Source organism: Ischnura elegans, chromosome 6, assembly GCF_921293095.1.
Source record: "Ischnura elegans chromosome 6, ioIscEleg1.1, whole genome shotgun sequence".
NCBI lineage: Eukaryota > Metazoa > Arthropoda > Insecta > Odonata > Coenagrionidae > Ischnura > Ischnura elegans.
This window is the reverse complement of record NC_060251.1, coordinates 8,256,158-8,274,043: the sequence shown is the minus strand read 5'-3', so window position 1 is coordinate 8,274,043 and position 17,886 is coordinate 8,256,158. Positions and strand designations below refer to the sequence as shown.

Sequence of the window (17,886 nt, the reverse complement as noted above, 5' to 3'; positions counted from 1 at the left end):
ACTGTATGCTGTGTGTGGTTCTCTTTCTTTAAAATAAAAAAATAACATAAAGCATTCAATGTGTGCTTAACTTCAGCCCAGAGTTATTCAAATAAGCTCTAGAACCACCTATACCATACCTATCGCCTGTTTAACTTCCTTCAGCCATAGCTTTTGGTATCACCATAATTACTTAAACTTTTTCACTCGGGATCGCCGACATAGTAAATTTGCTTTCACATCTGGCCAAGTCGTTCTCTCTGATTTTCATCCCAGCATAATTAAAAAAAAACAACACGTATTTGAAGGCTATCCTCACCCCCTCCTCTCGGTATTAGCTAGACTTGATCATTTTATTAATTGAGGAAATAAAGATTTTTATGAAGCTACCTTAAGTGGACATAATATGACGAGATTGGCCAAGATTGATCATAAATACCAAGAAGCTTTACCTTATAATTTCCATTTGCGAAAGCCAGCCTTGACACGTAAAAAAGGAGTTAATGTTACTTCACCGTTCCTTCTTTTAATGCCTCTTCCAATAGGTGGCTTAAGTCCCCGCAGAAATTTCCTTAGTTATGATCAAAACTGAGAACATTTCAACAGCAAATATTCCAGAATCAAATATCATGAACTCTGGTCCACTCACGTTGTAATTTACAAAATATTAAGGGTTTAAAAGATTTCCTACAAGTTATGAGCTCGTAAATTCTGATTGATTTTCTTCGGAAAAAATGAAAAGGTGAAATTCGTCAGAGGAGAAGAATAAAAGCCCACTGGTCGATGAGCGACGCTAAGAGAACTTGAAGCCCGACTTATTTCGTTTGGAAGGCACGTATTCCGAAAATGCCTGCATTTCATTAAGTTTCGAGAAAGTTGGAATATAAAAAGTTAAAAGAACGCGCTCACCGTAGCATTGAGAAAAGGGGAAACCCTGGATGCAAGATCCTTTCACCCCACACCTTCCCAAATCCACTCGATTTTTTATAGGGATCGAAGTTTTTAAAGCGAGGTAATTACCTCAAAAATGGAATCCCTCGCCTAAATCATACAAGATTGCGGTTTGCAAGTGGTGGGTGGGAGATATTCATGGGATTCTTCAGGAAATCTCTCTCCAGGTGGCCGGGCACTCATGGGCGTTCTGCTCTGCGAACCAGTCCAAAGGTTTCACGGCGCAACACTAAAATCGAATCGAAATCTTGCCTCGAGGCCCAAGATCGAAAGCAATGAGACAACAACGAGTAAAATTTCTTCTTTGGCATTTATTAAAGCGTTTAACCAAATTTAGGATAGAAAAGTGAAAAATCCACTTATTTCAACGATTATATCATTAGCAAGTACCATTTCTAATTACAAAAAACAAATCAGAAGCAATGTACGGAAAAATTTAGCTTAGCTCTCACAAACATTTAGACGAAAAAGTTCTCTTAATCTAAGACACGGTCTCCGGCGTTACTTTGTGGAACTGCTTCATCATAAAATAAAAATACTTTGTCCTATTTCAAACTTTATTTTAAATAGTACGACCCGGGTTTCTGCATATCCTGTTATCATCAGGTCAACTCAATGTTTTTCCCAGAATGACAAAAAAATCGCCAAAATAATTTTCCAGAATAAATTAGAATTAGAACTTAGATTGGTAAACCTTTTCTTGATCTTGATACTATTAAGTTTCGAAGTTTTTCTACGTGACAGTGCAGTAAAAAGAACATTTTTATCCTTTCCTTCCGACATATCCATTGCGATGGCAATTGGTAAGGCTCGTAAAGCAGTGGTGTAAAGGCCGTTTTACACAAGGCACGGAATTGCGCAGGTTAGAGCTGCATAATTTCTAAAATGGCGTGGAATTGCACGAATGCATGCACGAAATTAGAGCAGGGGCTATTTTGCCGTCTCGCATCTACGCATTCTCGCACGTGTTCTAGCAATTCACCGCTTTACACGACGCAATTTTGATTGCGCCTTCGCATGTACGTCAGATTGCGCAATTCCGCGTACCGTGTAAAACGGCCTTAAGAGGCTGTGACAGTAAAAATGGAGAAAGCGCGCGATGAATTGGCTAGGCTTCATTTCGATACGTTTCAAGTGCAGAAAAACACTAAAATCAGAACTATTACGGTCTCCATCCAGACGCCACTATTATAAACCCATCCAGTCTCGAAATAGGATCGCAGCCTACGTCCCAATCGACCCATGTCCGCCGCGACAAGCACATCGACCAATTAAGGGGCGCGACACAACCGCCTGCCACCCACCCAGCACTCGCCACCAACGGTAAGCGTCGGCACGCTGACCCGAAGGTCGCCCGTTCGCTCCCCACCACTGACTGCGCGGCGCCATCCATCCTCCCCTTAACTGGTTTCCGCAGCGGTAGTAACTCTCCAAACTAGTTCCCTGCAGAGGGTGAGAAATAGTCCCTGCTGATTGATGCACGCAAAGTGCACACATGGTACATTACCTACAGCTAACCTTTCCGCCTCGTTACCTCGTTATGAGTCACCTTCTGCCATGCACTCTGGCGGGTCGTCAACCGACTAAGTCACGCCTCCGGTCTCGCGCAATTAATAATAATAATGATAAATAATTTTATTTCTCCACACACAAATTACATGACAATAACAAAACTGAGTAATTTTAGATAGCTGCGAAGGATAACCTGTTTGAGGCTACCATCCAAAATAATAATACATTATGCTTTACATATAGTGTAGCTCATTTTGTGTTACCTTGATAATCTATACTAACAAAGGTTAATGCAAAATGCACAAGTCAGTTGTTTCAAGGACAAGAGAATGAGGGCTCAAGGGGAGCCCTTACAGGATATAACACACCGAGGCCTATTATCGGGAAAACTGCCACGGGCCTATTTATCGGCCCGACTTATTTGACTTTTATTCGTGACTGTGGCCTTTCAACGGCTGTAATTCAAGTAAACCCTCATAATCTATGCATGGTTACAAGATATAAATTTATCTTAAGTATTGGGAAAAAATCTAGATGCATAATATAAAATTAAATAGCTGAAAATTTTTAAAATCTGAAATGTTGCAAATTCCGGAAAATAGCCTCGGCAGTCTTCGTACATCCCACCTTAAATGGGCTGGCAGTGAAAGGGTTAATTCCCCGATTACTCTCTGCTAGAGTACACGAGGCTCGTATTTGCCGATTCTCATTTCAGTGGTGACTCGCCGGGGGCAGTGACACGAAGTAAAGAGGAGCGGTGACCCTGGGACGCACACAAGAGGGACCCCCCCAGACCACAAGACAGTATGAAATGACACACCCTCTGATTTCATTGAAAGCGGTCGCCACGCAACGGCACGCCCGAGTCCACAGCACAAGGAAGGAAAGGACGAGAGAAGAACATCTTCCTCTGGGCAAGAGGGTCGTCGCAACACTCCTCAATTCAAAATCCCCGATATAACCCAATCGTGACATTTACACACTCCCCTTTCGACAATAGGGTGGTTTCCTATTAATTTTTTATTGCCTAAATCGAAAGATTATTACTCCTGGAGTACCATTTCACGCTTTTAGATTTTTAAATGACAAATATCTATTTTTCGCGATTAACTGAAAAGTGAAAAATTTCAAGCGCACGAAAACGCGACGGCTAAGTAGGATTGCTGGGAAAAGCCCGTGTGAAGTCAGTCTGATTCCCGCTGTCGCCGTGTGTGGTGACTTTGGGACGAGGATGTGTGCGCCGCGGCAATGCAGGCTGCTAGCAGGTAGCATAGTACCCTGCTAGCAGGTAGCGCTTGGCTTAAATACGGATTATTATTACCCTATCAAACGAAGGAACCCACACAGCACAAGATTTCGCATACATAATGTATTTTCCAAGGAAATTGATGTATACTATACATGATGTATTTTGTAACTTATTACTGCTGTATTACAGCGGTATTATGCAGGGATTTACATGATGTATATTGGTGTATCTATACCGGTATAATACATAAACCTCTGAATTCATATTAGCGACAAAAGATATTAATTATAACATGTGGGATAGTACAATGCTTAGGGAAATTATATTCGTTGATTTATATACGCTCTGAGAACTAATAATTGCCTTTTCGCGTATTATCGATTTTAATGAGTCCACTCATATTGCATCTGATCATCTTTGAGCACAGTAGTGTTTCCTCTGAAACTGTTGCCGCCATTGTTACCTTGCACACCGTTTCGAACGGCGTGGTTACGTGAAGGACTCACATCATTCATTATTTCAGGTAAGGTACTGTGTGTGAATTATTTATTTGATTATGAGAAAAAAACTTTCGTTGCACCAGATAAATGTTTTGAAGAATACCTGCGAAAATGTTTACAACAGTGTTTCATACAGCAGTAAATAGCAGAGATCGTGCATTCGCTGAATAGATTTGAGTTGGATTTTTTGCTCTAACCTCTCGGAGTATAATACTGTGTTAATGTTTTTTTTTTTTCGAAAAATATGTTTCTAAGTCTAAACTGTGTGTTGCTTATTTGGAAATTTTCTATTTTATTGTTGGTTTTAACCGAACAATGACCCGTTTTAGCTGGTGTGACGAACCGATTCAATTGCAGACAAGAATGGCATTTTGGTAGTGTTTAATTGTATTTTTTTCGTCTTAGATTTGCATCTGATTAGCTGCCCGCAACGAATTTTCTCCACAATGTAAGTACCCATACACTTCGCACTCTTGGAATTAGCCCGTTGAAGTCGACTCTCTTTAGAGTTGTATTTTCAGTGAATTTTCCTTCACTTTTGCAGTTATCATACGGTTGTCTTTAGATTCTGTTGTAATTCATATTTTTCCCGTGAAAAATGCCAAAAAATTCCTACAGAAACTTGTGCGAAGTAAGTGCTCGTCACAAGCGCCGAATAAGATGTAAATTGTCTTCTCATGGAACTAATAGTAAATATTTCATTGATGACGTTATGGAGGGTGAGAGTAGTGTTACTCAGGAGTTGAATAGTGATGTAGCCCTCAACTCGAATGTAGTAAGGTGTGAGGTGGATACCGTAGAATCTGACGTGGAAGTAATCAATCCAATTCCAAATGAGGGAAATGAATGTGAAGGATTGAGGGATAATTTTGATTTTTATGATTTTAAAAGGAAATTGACTTTGTGGGCATCTGGGCTCGAACATTGTGTAGTCAGTGAGCTTTTGAAGCTCTTGAGGTGCCATCCAGATTTTGTTGAATTGCCAGCAGATTCAAGAACTTTGCGTTGTACTCCACGAAAGACTGATGTTCGACCAGTAGGTAATGGTACTTACTCCCATGTGGGAATAGAAAAAAACCTTAAGCATCTGGTGGAGAATCATGATTTTGGAGACGTTTCTGAGTTCAGGTTGCAGTTTAATATTGATGGCTTACCCTTGAGCAAAAGTAGTAGCAGTCAAGTGTGGCCCATCCTTTTTGGATTGGTGGGCTACAATAACATTCGGCCTCTTGTTGTTGGCATTTATCATGGCCCTGAAAAACCCCTTAATTGTAGTGATTACCTTTCAGAATTTGTTGAGGAGGTAGTAAATTTGAAATTGAATGGTTTTTCTTTTAACAATAAACTGTACACTGTAAAAGTGCATTCCTTTATATGTGATGCCCCTGCTAAGGCTTTTATCACACAAGTGAAGTCTCACAATGGGTACCATGGCTGCTCAAAATGCTTTGTTGAGGGTGATTATTTAGCTAATCGAGTCTGCTTCCAAGATGTTAATGCCAAGCTGAGGTCTGATGAAAGTTTTGCTGAACGAGTAGATGAGTTTCACCACATAGGTTACAGCCCATTACTAGCAATCCCTGGCATTAGGATGGTTACGGATTTTCCTCTTGACTACATGCATTTGCTTTGTTTAGGGGTGATGAGGAAGATGTTATTAGCTTTCATGAGAGGCAGCAAAAATGTTAAGCTTCCAAGCCATGCCTTAAATATTTGTAGTGATCGGTTAGTAAGTATTGCACCTCATATCCCATGTGAATTTGTCAGGAAAACACGTTCACTTAATGAACTGTTAAGGTGGAAGGCAACTGAACTGCGCCTATTTTTATTGTATGTTGGGCCATATATTCTGTCAGAAATTCTGTCTGACTCTGTTTACAAGCATTTTCTAGCTTTGAATTATGCCGCTAGAATTTTAGTGTGTGAAGAATTCCAAGGGCTCTTAGATTATGCGGATGAGTTGTTGCATTATTTTGTGTCCACCTTTGGCCAATTATATGGTATGGAATCACTGTCGTATAATGTCCATAATTTACTGCACCTATGTGGTGATGTAAAGGTTTTTGGCCCTCTAGATGGAATTAGCTCCTTTCGTTATGAAAGTAAGTTGAATGACATCAAGAGAACTATTAAGAAGTCGGAGAGGCCCCTGCAGCAGATAGTAAGGAGAATACATGAGCAGATGCATGCATCTACTTTGGTTGTTGCGCCTGGGGAAAAACCCTCAGATGTTCATTTAAAAATAGCAAAAAGGGTGGAAAGGCTACCTGATGGATTTTCATCCCCAAGCTTCTTGAGCTTTCAAATGAAAGGCTACAAGATAACATCTAAATCTCCCAACAACTGTGTCATTATGAATTCAGGAGAAGTAGTCCTAATTAACTTCATAGGCACCAGTGAGTCAGAGTTGGCATTTCTCGGGCAAAAATTTGATATTGCCACAGAATTTTACTCCTGCCCCTCAGAGTCATCTGAGGTAGGCATATGGAAAGCTGAGGTGCTATTGCAGTCTGGGAAATGGTTTGCCAAGGACATAGCTTGCAAGGCAATGAGAATTCCTATCAATGGAAATGATGGGAGTTCTTACATTGCTAAGCTACTTCACCACTTGTGACAGCCCCAACAAGTAAAAGGGGTAACCTTTTTCATACTTAATTAATTTCTATGTATTTGCCTGAGTATTGATGGCTTAAATTATATTTGTAGAAGGATTATTGGCTTATAATTGGTGTTAATTCCTTTCAGGTGTGAAGAGAAAATGACATTTCAGGTTGTGTCATTCTATGAAGAAGGGGAGTTTATTTTTAATGCCGTGCCGGAAGTGTGGATTGTAGAGGATAACGGTTTGCGATTCGCATGGTGGCCTCCTAAAGGCACTACAAATGTTGACGTTCTTATAAAAAATGGTGAAACTCCAAAGGAGAATTGGAAGTGCCATTTCGTTGAAGAATCTACTCCACCAATTGGTAAGCATTAATGTCAATTTTTGGAAAGCATATAACAAGGATATGAGAGAAATTTTCATCCATTAAGTTAATGTGTCGAGTTGTGTGCTATTATATTCATCTTTTAACTTACTGCTTGCTGATTAAAATTCTTTATAGAGGGATATGAAGAAGCCAAAAAATTTGAGAAAATTATAATTAAGTTGGGGAGTTTGTCTAAGGGGTACGAAGCCCAGAAAACCTCTATTAAACTGCAGAAAAGGGTTAGATTCCCCCCTCCTCGTCCACCTGGGGAATCCACCACAGAGGAGGAGGATCTAACAGACCTCACTGGTAATAATAAGGTAGTCGCTACCGGAGTCCCATTGCCACCCAAAAGGAAGAAGACTGGGCAAGACCCTAAAGAATGTAAGATATTATGATAAAAGTGTCATGCATATGTATAAAATGAAATTTTATGTGAAACTTTATTTCTGATATGGAAACTAATCCATTAATGTTTTATTACAGTTTCATCAGGCAAAAATATGAAGGCAAAGGGTGCCAATGAGCCTCCATCAAAGGAAAAGATAGCACGAGGAGATTCTGAAGGTGTTTTTTTCTACATATTAGCTCTTGGAATGTTATCAATTGCAATAATTTAAGCAGCACTATTGTAGTGACTAATATTTTGAGGTTATGTTGAATTTTTCGATTACAATTGCCGCATTTATGACATTTTGTAATCTTTCAGTGCATGTAGTTGCTTGACAATTGGAATTAGGATCTGGTGTGGGTTTTAGCTTACTGAGCATATTTGTGTGGAAGGAATTTTTATTGAATAACTTGAATTTCATTGTGTGCTGTTTGACTTTATGGCTTCCTAAATGTGAAATTTTAAATTCTATGAGGTATCATGTGACAATTCATGATCTTGTATTACATACTATTGCAGCTTCATCAGTTGCGAGCTCCGAATCAGATTTTGAGCTTGGGAATGTGCCATTGCCATCCCACAGGGTACCAGCTGTGGAAGATACTTTAGAAGGTATGCTTATAAATGAGAAACCTATTAAAAATGACATATTATGTAAAAAAATTGATTCATTTGAAGGAAGCATATCTTTTTGTTTAACATCTTTTATAGTTCTTGCCTCTGTACCAGAAGTGGATGGCCAGTCTTCTACGAATGAGATAACTGTCTGTGCCTGCAGTGGGCAAGATAAACTGCGAAAAGAGATAAATGAGCTGAAGGGTCAGTTAAATGAGGTTCTTATGAACCAGGAAGTCCTGCTTCGGGAGATTCGGGCCATGAGAAGTAGCTCACTGAAGGACCATCCCAGTGTGTATCAGTCTCCGATTGCTATGCCTGTCACCAGCTTAGAAATGCTGGCCGAGGTGGACTCTATGTTAGCTTTGGACAGTGAATTCAGAGTGTACATGGTAATTTGACTAGAAAAAATTTTATGATTTTTTCCCTGTAGCCTATTCCAAAAATTAAGTTCCTGATATCAGGCATGCTAGTAGTTATTGGATATCACTTCATATGCATGTACTTGAGAGGTACTTGTCTCTTTTCAGTTCCATTGGTTTTCTGGACACCTCACCACCAACTTAGGGCAGTTTGTTCGAAATAGCCTAAGTAAAGTAATTTCTAACAAGGTGGCCGAAGGATTGAGCTGGGCAGGAAGAAAGGGGAAGAGATCTATGAAGGATTTCCATAATTTAATTAATGTTCTTACAGGTAATGATTTTGGCAATTTCCTTAATATCCTGGAATTGCTGGGGAATTTTCTTTTTGGATCTTAAATTTGAAAATGATGGCTATAAAAATGATTTGGTTATAAAGGTATCATTCCCTAATATTGTAGTCAAATTTAAATTTTCTTAATTGATACAATGGTATCCTTTACCCTAAAGTATTTATGCATCTTGGTGAAACAAGCCATTATGCTAGTGTGCCTATAATGTTCCAGTGCTAATTTTGTAAGAAATTTCTCTGAGACTATTAATTTATTTTGATAGTTAACATATAGCATTCTTGCATAGCATTAGGCATTGAAAATGGATGTCTTTAATTTATTATTCAATGTGTTTTTAATAATAAATGGGAAACATTAGGGTTGAGCATTTGAAAATTTTGTCTCAAACTAAGAACACAATATTGTGTTTGCTTAGTATGTCCAGTTGCCTAGAATCACAGGCATCACTAATTGTGCAAAAGAAAGGGAATCCCAATCATAGTATATCCAGATATGCCTGGGAAAAAAGATTCAAATTCCCTCCTATCAATAGTGGGTGGACTTAATGCAACTTGTGTCTAAGGTTTCAAAAAGTCGTTCTTATTGCTGTAATTTGAATCCTATTCATGATAAAATTAATTTGCACCTTAGCAACATAATTGTAGGAAGACTTGGATGGTTTAGAGATTGGATAAAGAAGTTCAAAGAATGTCTTATCCTTTTGGTGGACCTGTGCACGCTAGCCAGACCTCAATGGTAGAGCATTATTTAAGTGTTGGTTCTGGTTTGGCAGTTATTTATTCAAAACCATAAACCGTTGGCTTTAATTTATTTTTTAGATGCAGCTAAGAATGTTGATGGGCGGTACGAAGAGAAGGCCTTTCAAGTGGAGGTGTCAAATTGGCTGTGCCAAGCAAGCAGACGGAAGACCAACACATCCGTACTACACGAAAGCAACTCAATTGAATAAAATTTTAATTTACATTTATTGCTTATTTATTTCATTGGATCATACGGTTTAAGCTGCTAATTTCCCTAGCTATAGAAATTTCTTGTAGCAAGTTCTTTTGTGCCAATCTTTTGAGTTTTCAGGCGATTTTCATTGGAACGCGTTACATGGAAAACGTGCTTAACCTATAAGCAACATCAAAAAAGTATAAGTTTTTTAATCTATTCAGGAAATTTCTAAACTGCATTATTTTGTGGTGTAAATTGTAATGACGAAATATTGCGCTGCCATAATAATTATGGTTTGGTCAAAAAATTTCAATTTTTTAAAATAAAAAATTCTTTCAGAAACAGCTCTGGGTTGAAAGGTTGTGCTTCCACGTGTAGTTCCCTAATATCTGGCTAGTTTAAATGGTTGCCAAAATCTGGGATACGGTGGATCAGATGGCATTGACATTACATGTGTATGAAATGTTTTTTATGTTAGGATGCTGAAAGTTGAAGCATGTATGCTAGCTTTAATTGGTAGAAAGCATGGGGAGCATCAATTTTTGTGAATAATTCATGAAATAACTTCAATGTGAATAATAAAGGATAGTAAATAATGTAGGATTCATGGAAGATTGTAAAATGGAAAATCAGGATTCATGGAAAATTACAAAATGGAAAATCATGTATTTTCCATGGATATATACATTATGGTACATAATGTAATTGCTATGGAAATATACATATTGGTACATCATGTAATACTTGTGTATTTTTACACTAGTGTACATCATGTAATTTTCGTGGAAAAATACACTAGTGTACATCATGTATTACACTGTATTATACGTGTACTAGAGGACATTTGAAGCATATTTACAGTGAAAATACACAGAAAATACTGCTGTATTACAATTGAATACAGCATCTGCTCTTCGTGTATTTTGACTGTATTACAGATGCAATACATGTGTATTCCACCTTGTGTGCTGTGTGGGAAACTTTCCGACCATAGGCAGTTTTAATAGGTGATTATTATGAGATGTTTCCCTGAGCTCTGTGTCTCATACTTGCATTGGTAATCTCTGACGATGTAAAACTCCTATATACTCGTATAGAAAATGGGTCCCTGTGACGTCACGTGGAGTGGCATCGGATGGGCGCCAATCTGGCCTTTTTCAAGTGAGGTTAAAATTGACCAATGCCATTCGTCTGAATTGGGATATCTAAAACCAAATAATTTGTATATTATGAATACACTAATGGTAGGTAGCTAATAGCAATCAATGCCTTTCATTTTCATTGATGAAGGAAACTACTCTATTACACAAAATTTAAGAGGCCGCGAGAGCGCAAAATGAGGTGGGTGGTCACAAATGGCGTAAAAATTAGTTGTCAAGAAATAATAATTATTCTCAAGGTTCTACACAACAAATTCGTTTTGGAGAAGTTAACATGAGAATTTAAAAGTCCAAATACTATAAATGATGCCTAATTGCATAGTTTACATACAAAAAATGTACTTTAAAGATCGTACGCTTTTCAGCGAGATCGTAAATCATAATTAGGACCATTGACGAGAGAAGGAACGCAGGGAGTTTCCAAGCGGGAATCTGTGGAATTTACTAATCATTACGAAATAATAATTATTATAGCTTTGAATTTCCACTTATGTATATTAAACAAAATCAATAGGACCTAGGTTTCAAAGAAGACATTCGTCATCAGGCGCATTGGAAATGGAAGACATTACTTACTCAAGACTACTCGCCACCTGTCCCTCCGCAGCTACAACATTCCTAAATCTTCCCTTCCTTCCCACAAGTTTAAGGAACTATAAATTTAATTTCTTCTCGGTGCCTGAAGTTTATTTCTTCCAATGTGCCGGGTGATTAAGATCTTCCTCGAAGACTAGATGGCAATATAGTTGTGCAATGGACGTACATGGACAAACAAAGCCATCATCATTTTATCAAATGGTTTGCATAGTCCACAGATTTTTATGCACCCACAGTATGTCATAACTTTGATAACAACATAAGTTTGTCGAGAACTGGGAGAGTAAATAAAAATTTGTGGCCACAGAAAACGTTTGTCTGTGACTATGTTACCTATTACACAAAATATCACCATCTACCCTTAAGTTGGGAAGACTCACGGTTAAGTATTATCAGAGAGGAGAAGAAGATAAAGTAAAAAAGTAGACGTTTCTAACGGAAATTTAAGGAAATGTTTTTTATAGCTTTTGTTATAATTTTTATCAAAAAACTATTGGCACCAATGAATGCAGCGTCTCATTCTACATTAGAATGCATTTGTTAACTAATGCACAGCGCAATATTAATTTTCATGCTGTCATTGATGGCTTGGACCGCGCTCCTGGCCTTATGGAGATTAACATGGGAAATGAATCTCCATAAGAACCCATACTGCATGTGTGCGGTAAGAGGCAGCACCCTCGCATGTACGTGTGGAGTGACGATTGGGTGGAGAGATTCGGAGGGTGAGGAAGGACAGACAGGGATGGATGAATCAGACTCATCAGCTGACAAACTCTCTCGGTAGGGAAAGCAGCTCATGGAGACACAAGAGGAATTGGGGTCTTTGCGGGGCCAAGACATAACCATTAGGACTTAAGTGGAGAATTATAACAGTCTGAGCCAAGAATTGGATCCAAAAGTCTTCGGGTGTCACACCCAAGTCACGTGCTCCACTAAAATACCCATTCAGATTAAGAAATTAGGTTATTTACTCACACCCGAAGCAGATTACACGTCAATTACACGGAAAACTAGGCTTCAGGAGCAGGAATTTTCCTACAAGACACGGCTGAAGTTATTTCTTTAAATTTACATGGTGGCCATTCATTGATCTATCCGATATTCACAGACTTTTCCTGAATTTACAGACTACTTTCAGAGTTGCTTAGCCTATTGGAAACTGTGCTTCACGAAAAAAATCTCATTACAGAATATATATGTAAAAATTCAATGAAGGGCACCTTAAATCAAATCAAGCAAAATCACGGAATAAAACTGATTTCTTGGAGTTATGAAGCACCACCTCACCTATGTTTTGTGATATGGCCGCTCAAATATGGAAGGGCAATATACATCTAGGCCTAAGAGGGCAAAGGAATCCTCGTCGATTGAATTTTATAGCAAATACGATTTTTCCTCATTTATATTTCATTTTCGATGATATTCCATTACTTGGTTTTTTAGAAGAGTGGCCACAATGCAACATTGACTAAATGTGATTTTAGGCCTGTAAACGTAGCCTATACGTTGTCGTGGGAGCTTGCCTGCCAAAAACCGCAGGTGGGCGAGGAAGGCCATGAGACCCGGGTCGTCGTGGGTTGGCGAGGGAGAGAGGGTGCGGGTGGAGGGTGTGCAGCGGAACACGCCTCTTGATCACACAATCAGGAACGACATCTCTCGAAGTAAGCGCTCATAAGAAAAATGTTCAAATGAACGTTAGGTTTGCGCATATAGGTCCCTGGAGGAGGCATAAGCCCTCAGACATGAAGCCATACCTAACAGTACTCTTTCCACATTTAACCATCGTGTCATGCCCAGCTTCGTCAATTTGCCATAAGGCTGCATGTTAAGAAAATATTAAGTTTTTTTCTGAAACCAGTGGCTCCAGAGATCATATAAAGGTAAGTACATACTTTTTAGTGTGTGTATTTTTCTGGAAATCATTATCTATACCGGGAAACATTCCGTTAGGCAGATATATGCTATGTTAAATTTGCATTTGCAGATGGTTTGCTGCACGGCTTATGGGTGCAGTAATCACCCATTTAGAAAGATAACAGATCTTACCTTCCACCGGTGAGTTAAAAATTGGAATAAAATAGTCACGCAATGCAACATTACATGAAATGTGCGCTACACCTGATAAATATTGAATTTGTTATCCTCTATGGGTTTGGTATCTATACCTCTATGGGTTTGCATTGTTGGCTAGTGGGGCGGCTATGGGCACCAGTATAAATACCATATGTGGCGGATAACTTTCAAAGACTGCCCAATCTATGCTCGAGCGCTTTGTGGAGGGCACTTCAAGTGCAGCAGTCCGTCCGTCAAATGGGACGTTAAGCCTGAGTGGTCCCCTGGTGGCGCCTTTCACTAAGAGTAGGCTAATACTGGGTTTCCCTCATCCCCTTCCTTCCAACCCTTTCTTCATGGTGCAAACGACCTTGGCTGTCGGCCACCTCCTCCAAATCCCTTCCTCATCCGTTTAGTGGACAATCTATACTTTTTTCTCCTCCCTCAAGAGTTACAAAAATCACAATATTGAAAATAAATGAATCCCTGAAAATCTCCATGCAGGTGAAAGTCGTAATAAAGCAAATCTTTCTAAGGCATAGCGAGAAAGCCTCAGATTACTTGTTCATTTCCTGAAGAAAAATAATTGATCGTAAAATATGTTCCACACAATTTGATTATTGTAAAAATTGACGAAGGCTCTGACAAATACACTGCACCATTGTCAAGGACAAAATCATAAAGATGCAGCATTGAAATTGCACACATTTTTTTCATCGCGCATTGCCATCATTTTTTAGTTTCACAATAACTACTACATACTAAAAATTGGTTTTAGAAATTTATAGGGGCCAGGGTATTTACAGGCAAACTGAAATTTCTGTGGATTACCACTTCATAGGATAAAACAGCATTGAAACAACTCAGACCTAATAATCTTCTTATCCACAAGTCTCACATGCCTACAATGAGACTTTAGGCTGAACAACAAATGAGTGACTCTACATGAGTCAAGGAATAATAGCTAGAATTGCATGACTTGCGTACAGACAATTATCATGTACATTAGCACTTGTATTCAGGAAATCCTGCATCACCAATCCAGTATCTGCATTACCACAGCTTTTAAAGTATTAAATTGATGCATAAATGGACTCCGTACAAGCCAAACAACTCAATTTTGTTCTGGAGGTCATAAGATATCTCCACTCCACTCCCCAAGGTCACCTTCAATAATGAACTTATGTCAAACAGACATAAATATGCACAGGAATGTGGATATTACTTTGCTATTATTTATTATTATTATTATTATTTTAACTCCATAGGGATACAAGTTATCCATGGGTTTCGTCAAGATACATGAAGAGGCATGTACATACGTCGAGAAAACAAGTGATATAAATCAGCCCTTTTACATTCTAAGCAATATGTGCAATGTGATCTGACATTAAAACTTCCAATCTCTCAATTTGAATGAAAAATTTTCCCATGGTAACAAACAAACACAATTTGAATAACTTCAAGTATTAGTGATAGCACACAGGACATCTTTGAGCATTCTTGTTCACGTAATAGAAATCCTATGGCAACTAGAAAACTCATCATTAAACTTGGACGTAAAGGTCACAAGTATTGTAATATAAGCTCAAGGTAGTGGTTGTAGTAGAGGTGCGCCACCAGCACCAAAAACAAGTCAACGGTGACAGAGTGAAGTCTGCTGAAAATAAGACCTTGAATCTCCCACAACATACACAGTACTAAGATGCATACTCAATATTTAATCTTGGTTTGGCACTCCTTAATTCTTGGAACTCAATTTTTAATCGATATATATTGACTAATCCGCACTGTATAGACCATATGCATGGAGATCAACACACACCACAATAAATATGCCTGGATGCTTCCACCATAAAATTTTTACTGTTAGTGCACACATGTAGGTTGTAGATCTTTCCTTGCTTTAATTTTTCAGCATAAGCTATATTTGTAAAGTTCAAATTCAATATACTGTGTACAGTAAAACACATCTTTACACTGTTGAACTGCAATTTACAATTTTCCTGATAAAACTAGCACAAATACAACATACCAAGCAGATACATAAATAATACTCAATAATTGTCAAATCAATTGGTTTCAAATTCAATACACCACTTAACAGCATCCTCCATACCGACATAGCACAACCTACCTTGGGAACCAACGGCTACAAAAAAAAGACAGCAACCCAAACATGCAATGAAAAATAGTTGTGCGAAAGTCCAAAAGAGATAGAAACTGTCTTTCTAGTCAGAGAAATGAAAGGAAGAGTTGCAAGAAGAAATGTGATGAGCCAAGTCAAGATAGGATTCAATGAAGAGGAATCTGGCTAGAAGTGTCACTACAAAGGATCAAAAATCAATCAATGATGATACAACGAAATGTTCACAGGTTTCAAAGGGTTTGCGATAATAACACGTCAGTCCATGGCGTTAACTGACCCAACTGAAAATTTTCCTTGATTCAATTGAAAAGACCTCATTTTAATGTCAGGTATGCAATGGGGCATAAACCATTGGGCATCAGTCGTATACGAGTTAAAGTGTCATTCCACAATGACCGTAAGCTGTCAGCCATAAGAAAAATGGTCATGTTTATGCTTAGGGCTTAGGTATAGCCAATGAGAATCGGTGTTGAGCACAATTGGTGTCAGAGCAGTGTCTCATTAAACAGTCTCAGTGTGGAGGGTAGGTACCTAATTCAATTTACCACAGCCCTATGCCAAACAAATGAAAACTACAGGTAAAGCATGGAAGATACAACGAAAATAAACAAATGCTTGAGTGAACATTATGTTATCAGATGCGGATGGGTCACGAGTTTACTCATGTTTCCACAATCTGCCTGCATATGCCACCTGCAAAGATAAATTGTAGCTACTTGTCTAAGCACTGATTACAACTGTATACAATGTACTAAACTCGATTGCCTTTGCGTTTTCAACTGGCGTTTTGAAGTCAACTGTAATTAAATAAATTACAGTTGACTTCAAAAAGCCAAACTTGCTGGGAAACATACCCGGCCACAGGAGTAATTTCAAAAATACATCCCATCTTTAATGTGTAAATCTTAACTGAGTGAAATATTACATTATTATTGAATTTTGCAGCTTTGTGTTACCTGGAACTGACTACCCTACCTAAAAACAAACTGTACTTGTCCCTGGTCGTTGATTCAGTGATGAACATCGAACATTTAGAAACCGAGTAGTTCAGAGGGTAAAAGGATTTCATTATGAGTTCTGGAGGCATACATTGTTGAAAAAAAGCTGGCCCAATTCTTTATCATGCAATAAATTGTATTCAAAACAAAATTCTCAGCAGCAGGACATGATTCGGAGACTAAACTATTTTCATCTGCGCCATGATGTTTAATTTTTTTCTTATGTCTTATGGCAACCGTATTGAGGCTCACGTCCAATTGTATGCGAGGCATGACACACGCTGATTACCGATTGATAAGAGGGGAAAACAGAACAGTTTGCATTGCTTTGCACTGTGATGACTCCCTGAGGATGGATAAACCAGGAAGTGTCTTCATGTTGTGTGCATGCAATACATTGAAAAACAAATACAGAGAAAATGTCAAAAACCTGAAGATCACAAACAAATTCAATGGTAGAGACTGAAGCCAGAATACTTTTGTGCAAGGATGAGAGTGATGATGAATTGGATCAAATGTGTGTAAGATAAAACTGAGAAAAATGTATATATATCATATTATAATTCCCTTTGGATGAAAATGATCTTCAGCTAGAGGTCTCCTCTGCAGTACCATGGGTATCTTTGAATAGATTAAATTTGCAGCAAAATGCTCAAAAGCCAATGCAGCCATATGACTTCAAATAATTTTTAGCTAATATGGTTGGCAGAATGAAATGAATTCAACTATCTAACCTGGCTTTGCATTCAGGAAAACAATACAAACAAGCCGCTCATTAGCAAAATAATAGAGATCTATGTCCAAGCAATTGATTTTCCAATTATTGCTCATTTTACACTAAGTTCTAATTTGTATTTTTAAACAAACTGAACACATTTTTACATTATTTAGACAGAAACCTATTGTTATAGCCACTAAAAATTATATTATTTTGGAATTTTTAACATTTTTCACTTCTAACTTATAAAGAAGATAATTCCATTTTTGTTTCATCAATATCACAAACATAATGAGAAGGTTTTCACCTAAATAATAAAGTATCCAAGCATTAAAAAGGTCTCTCATCAATAAAATTGAATCCTAGTTATAAAACCATTGGCTCATGTAATATCA

General features: G+C 38.1%; 2 protein-coding genes across 7 annotated transcripts in view; one reads left to right on the top strand and one right to left on the bottom strand.

Annotated features, from left to right (window-relative positions):
• LOC124160748 overlaps nt 1–17,886 on the bottom strand; it is a 327,883-nt gene that overhangs the window by 148,132 nt on the left and 161,865 nt on the right. The window lies entirely within an intron of this gene.
• Nucleotides 3,791–9,841, top strand: LOC124160749. 3 transcript variants are annotated; one of them, XM_046536762.1, is made up of 8 exons: nt 6,726–6,826; nt 6,937–7,157; nt 7,296–7,544; nt 7,647–7,727; nt 8,071–8,163; nt 8,263–8,558; nt 8,697–8,859; nt 9,697–9,841. In XM_046536762.1, exons 2-8 carry the CDS (start codon nt 6,950–6,952, stop codon nt 9,825–9,827), a joined length of 1,221 nt encoding a protein of 406 aa, XP_046392718.1. In that variant the 5' UTR covers nt 6,726–6,826; nt 6,937–6,949; the 3' UTR covers nt 9,828–9,841. The 3 variants fall into 3 exon arrangements, with proteins under 3 accessions (XP_046392716.1, XP_046392717.1, XP_046392718.1); XM_046536760.1 differs by lacking the exons at nt 7,296–7,544; nt 7,647–7,727; nt 8,071–8,163; ... (1 more) ...; nt 8,697–8,859; nt 9,697–9,841 and adding exons at nt 3,791–4,214; nt 4,597–4,639 and having other exon boundaries at nt 4,736–6,826; nt 6,937–7,027; XM_046536761.1 differs by lacking the exons at nt 7,296–7,544; nt 7,647–7,727; nt 8,071–8,163; ... (1 more) ...; nt 8,697–8,859; nt 9,697–9,841 and adding exons at nt 3,791–4,214; nt 4,597–4,639 and having other exon boundaries at nt 4,736–6,817; nt 6,937–7,019.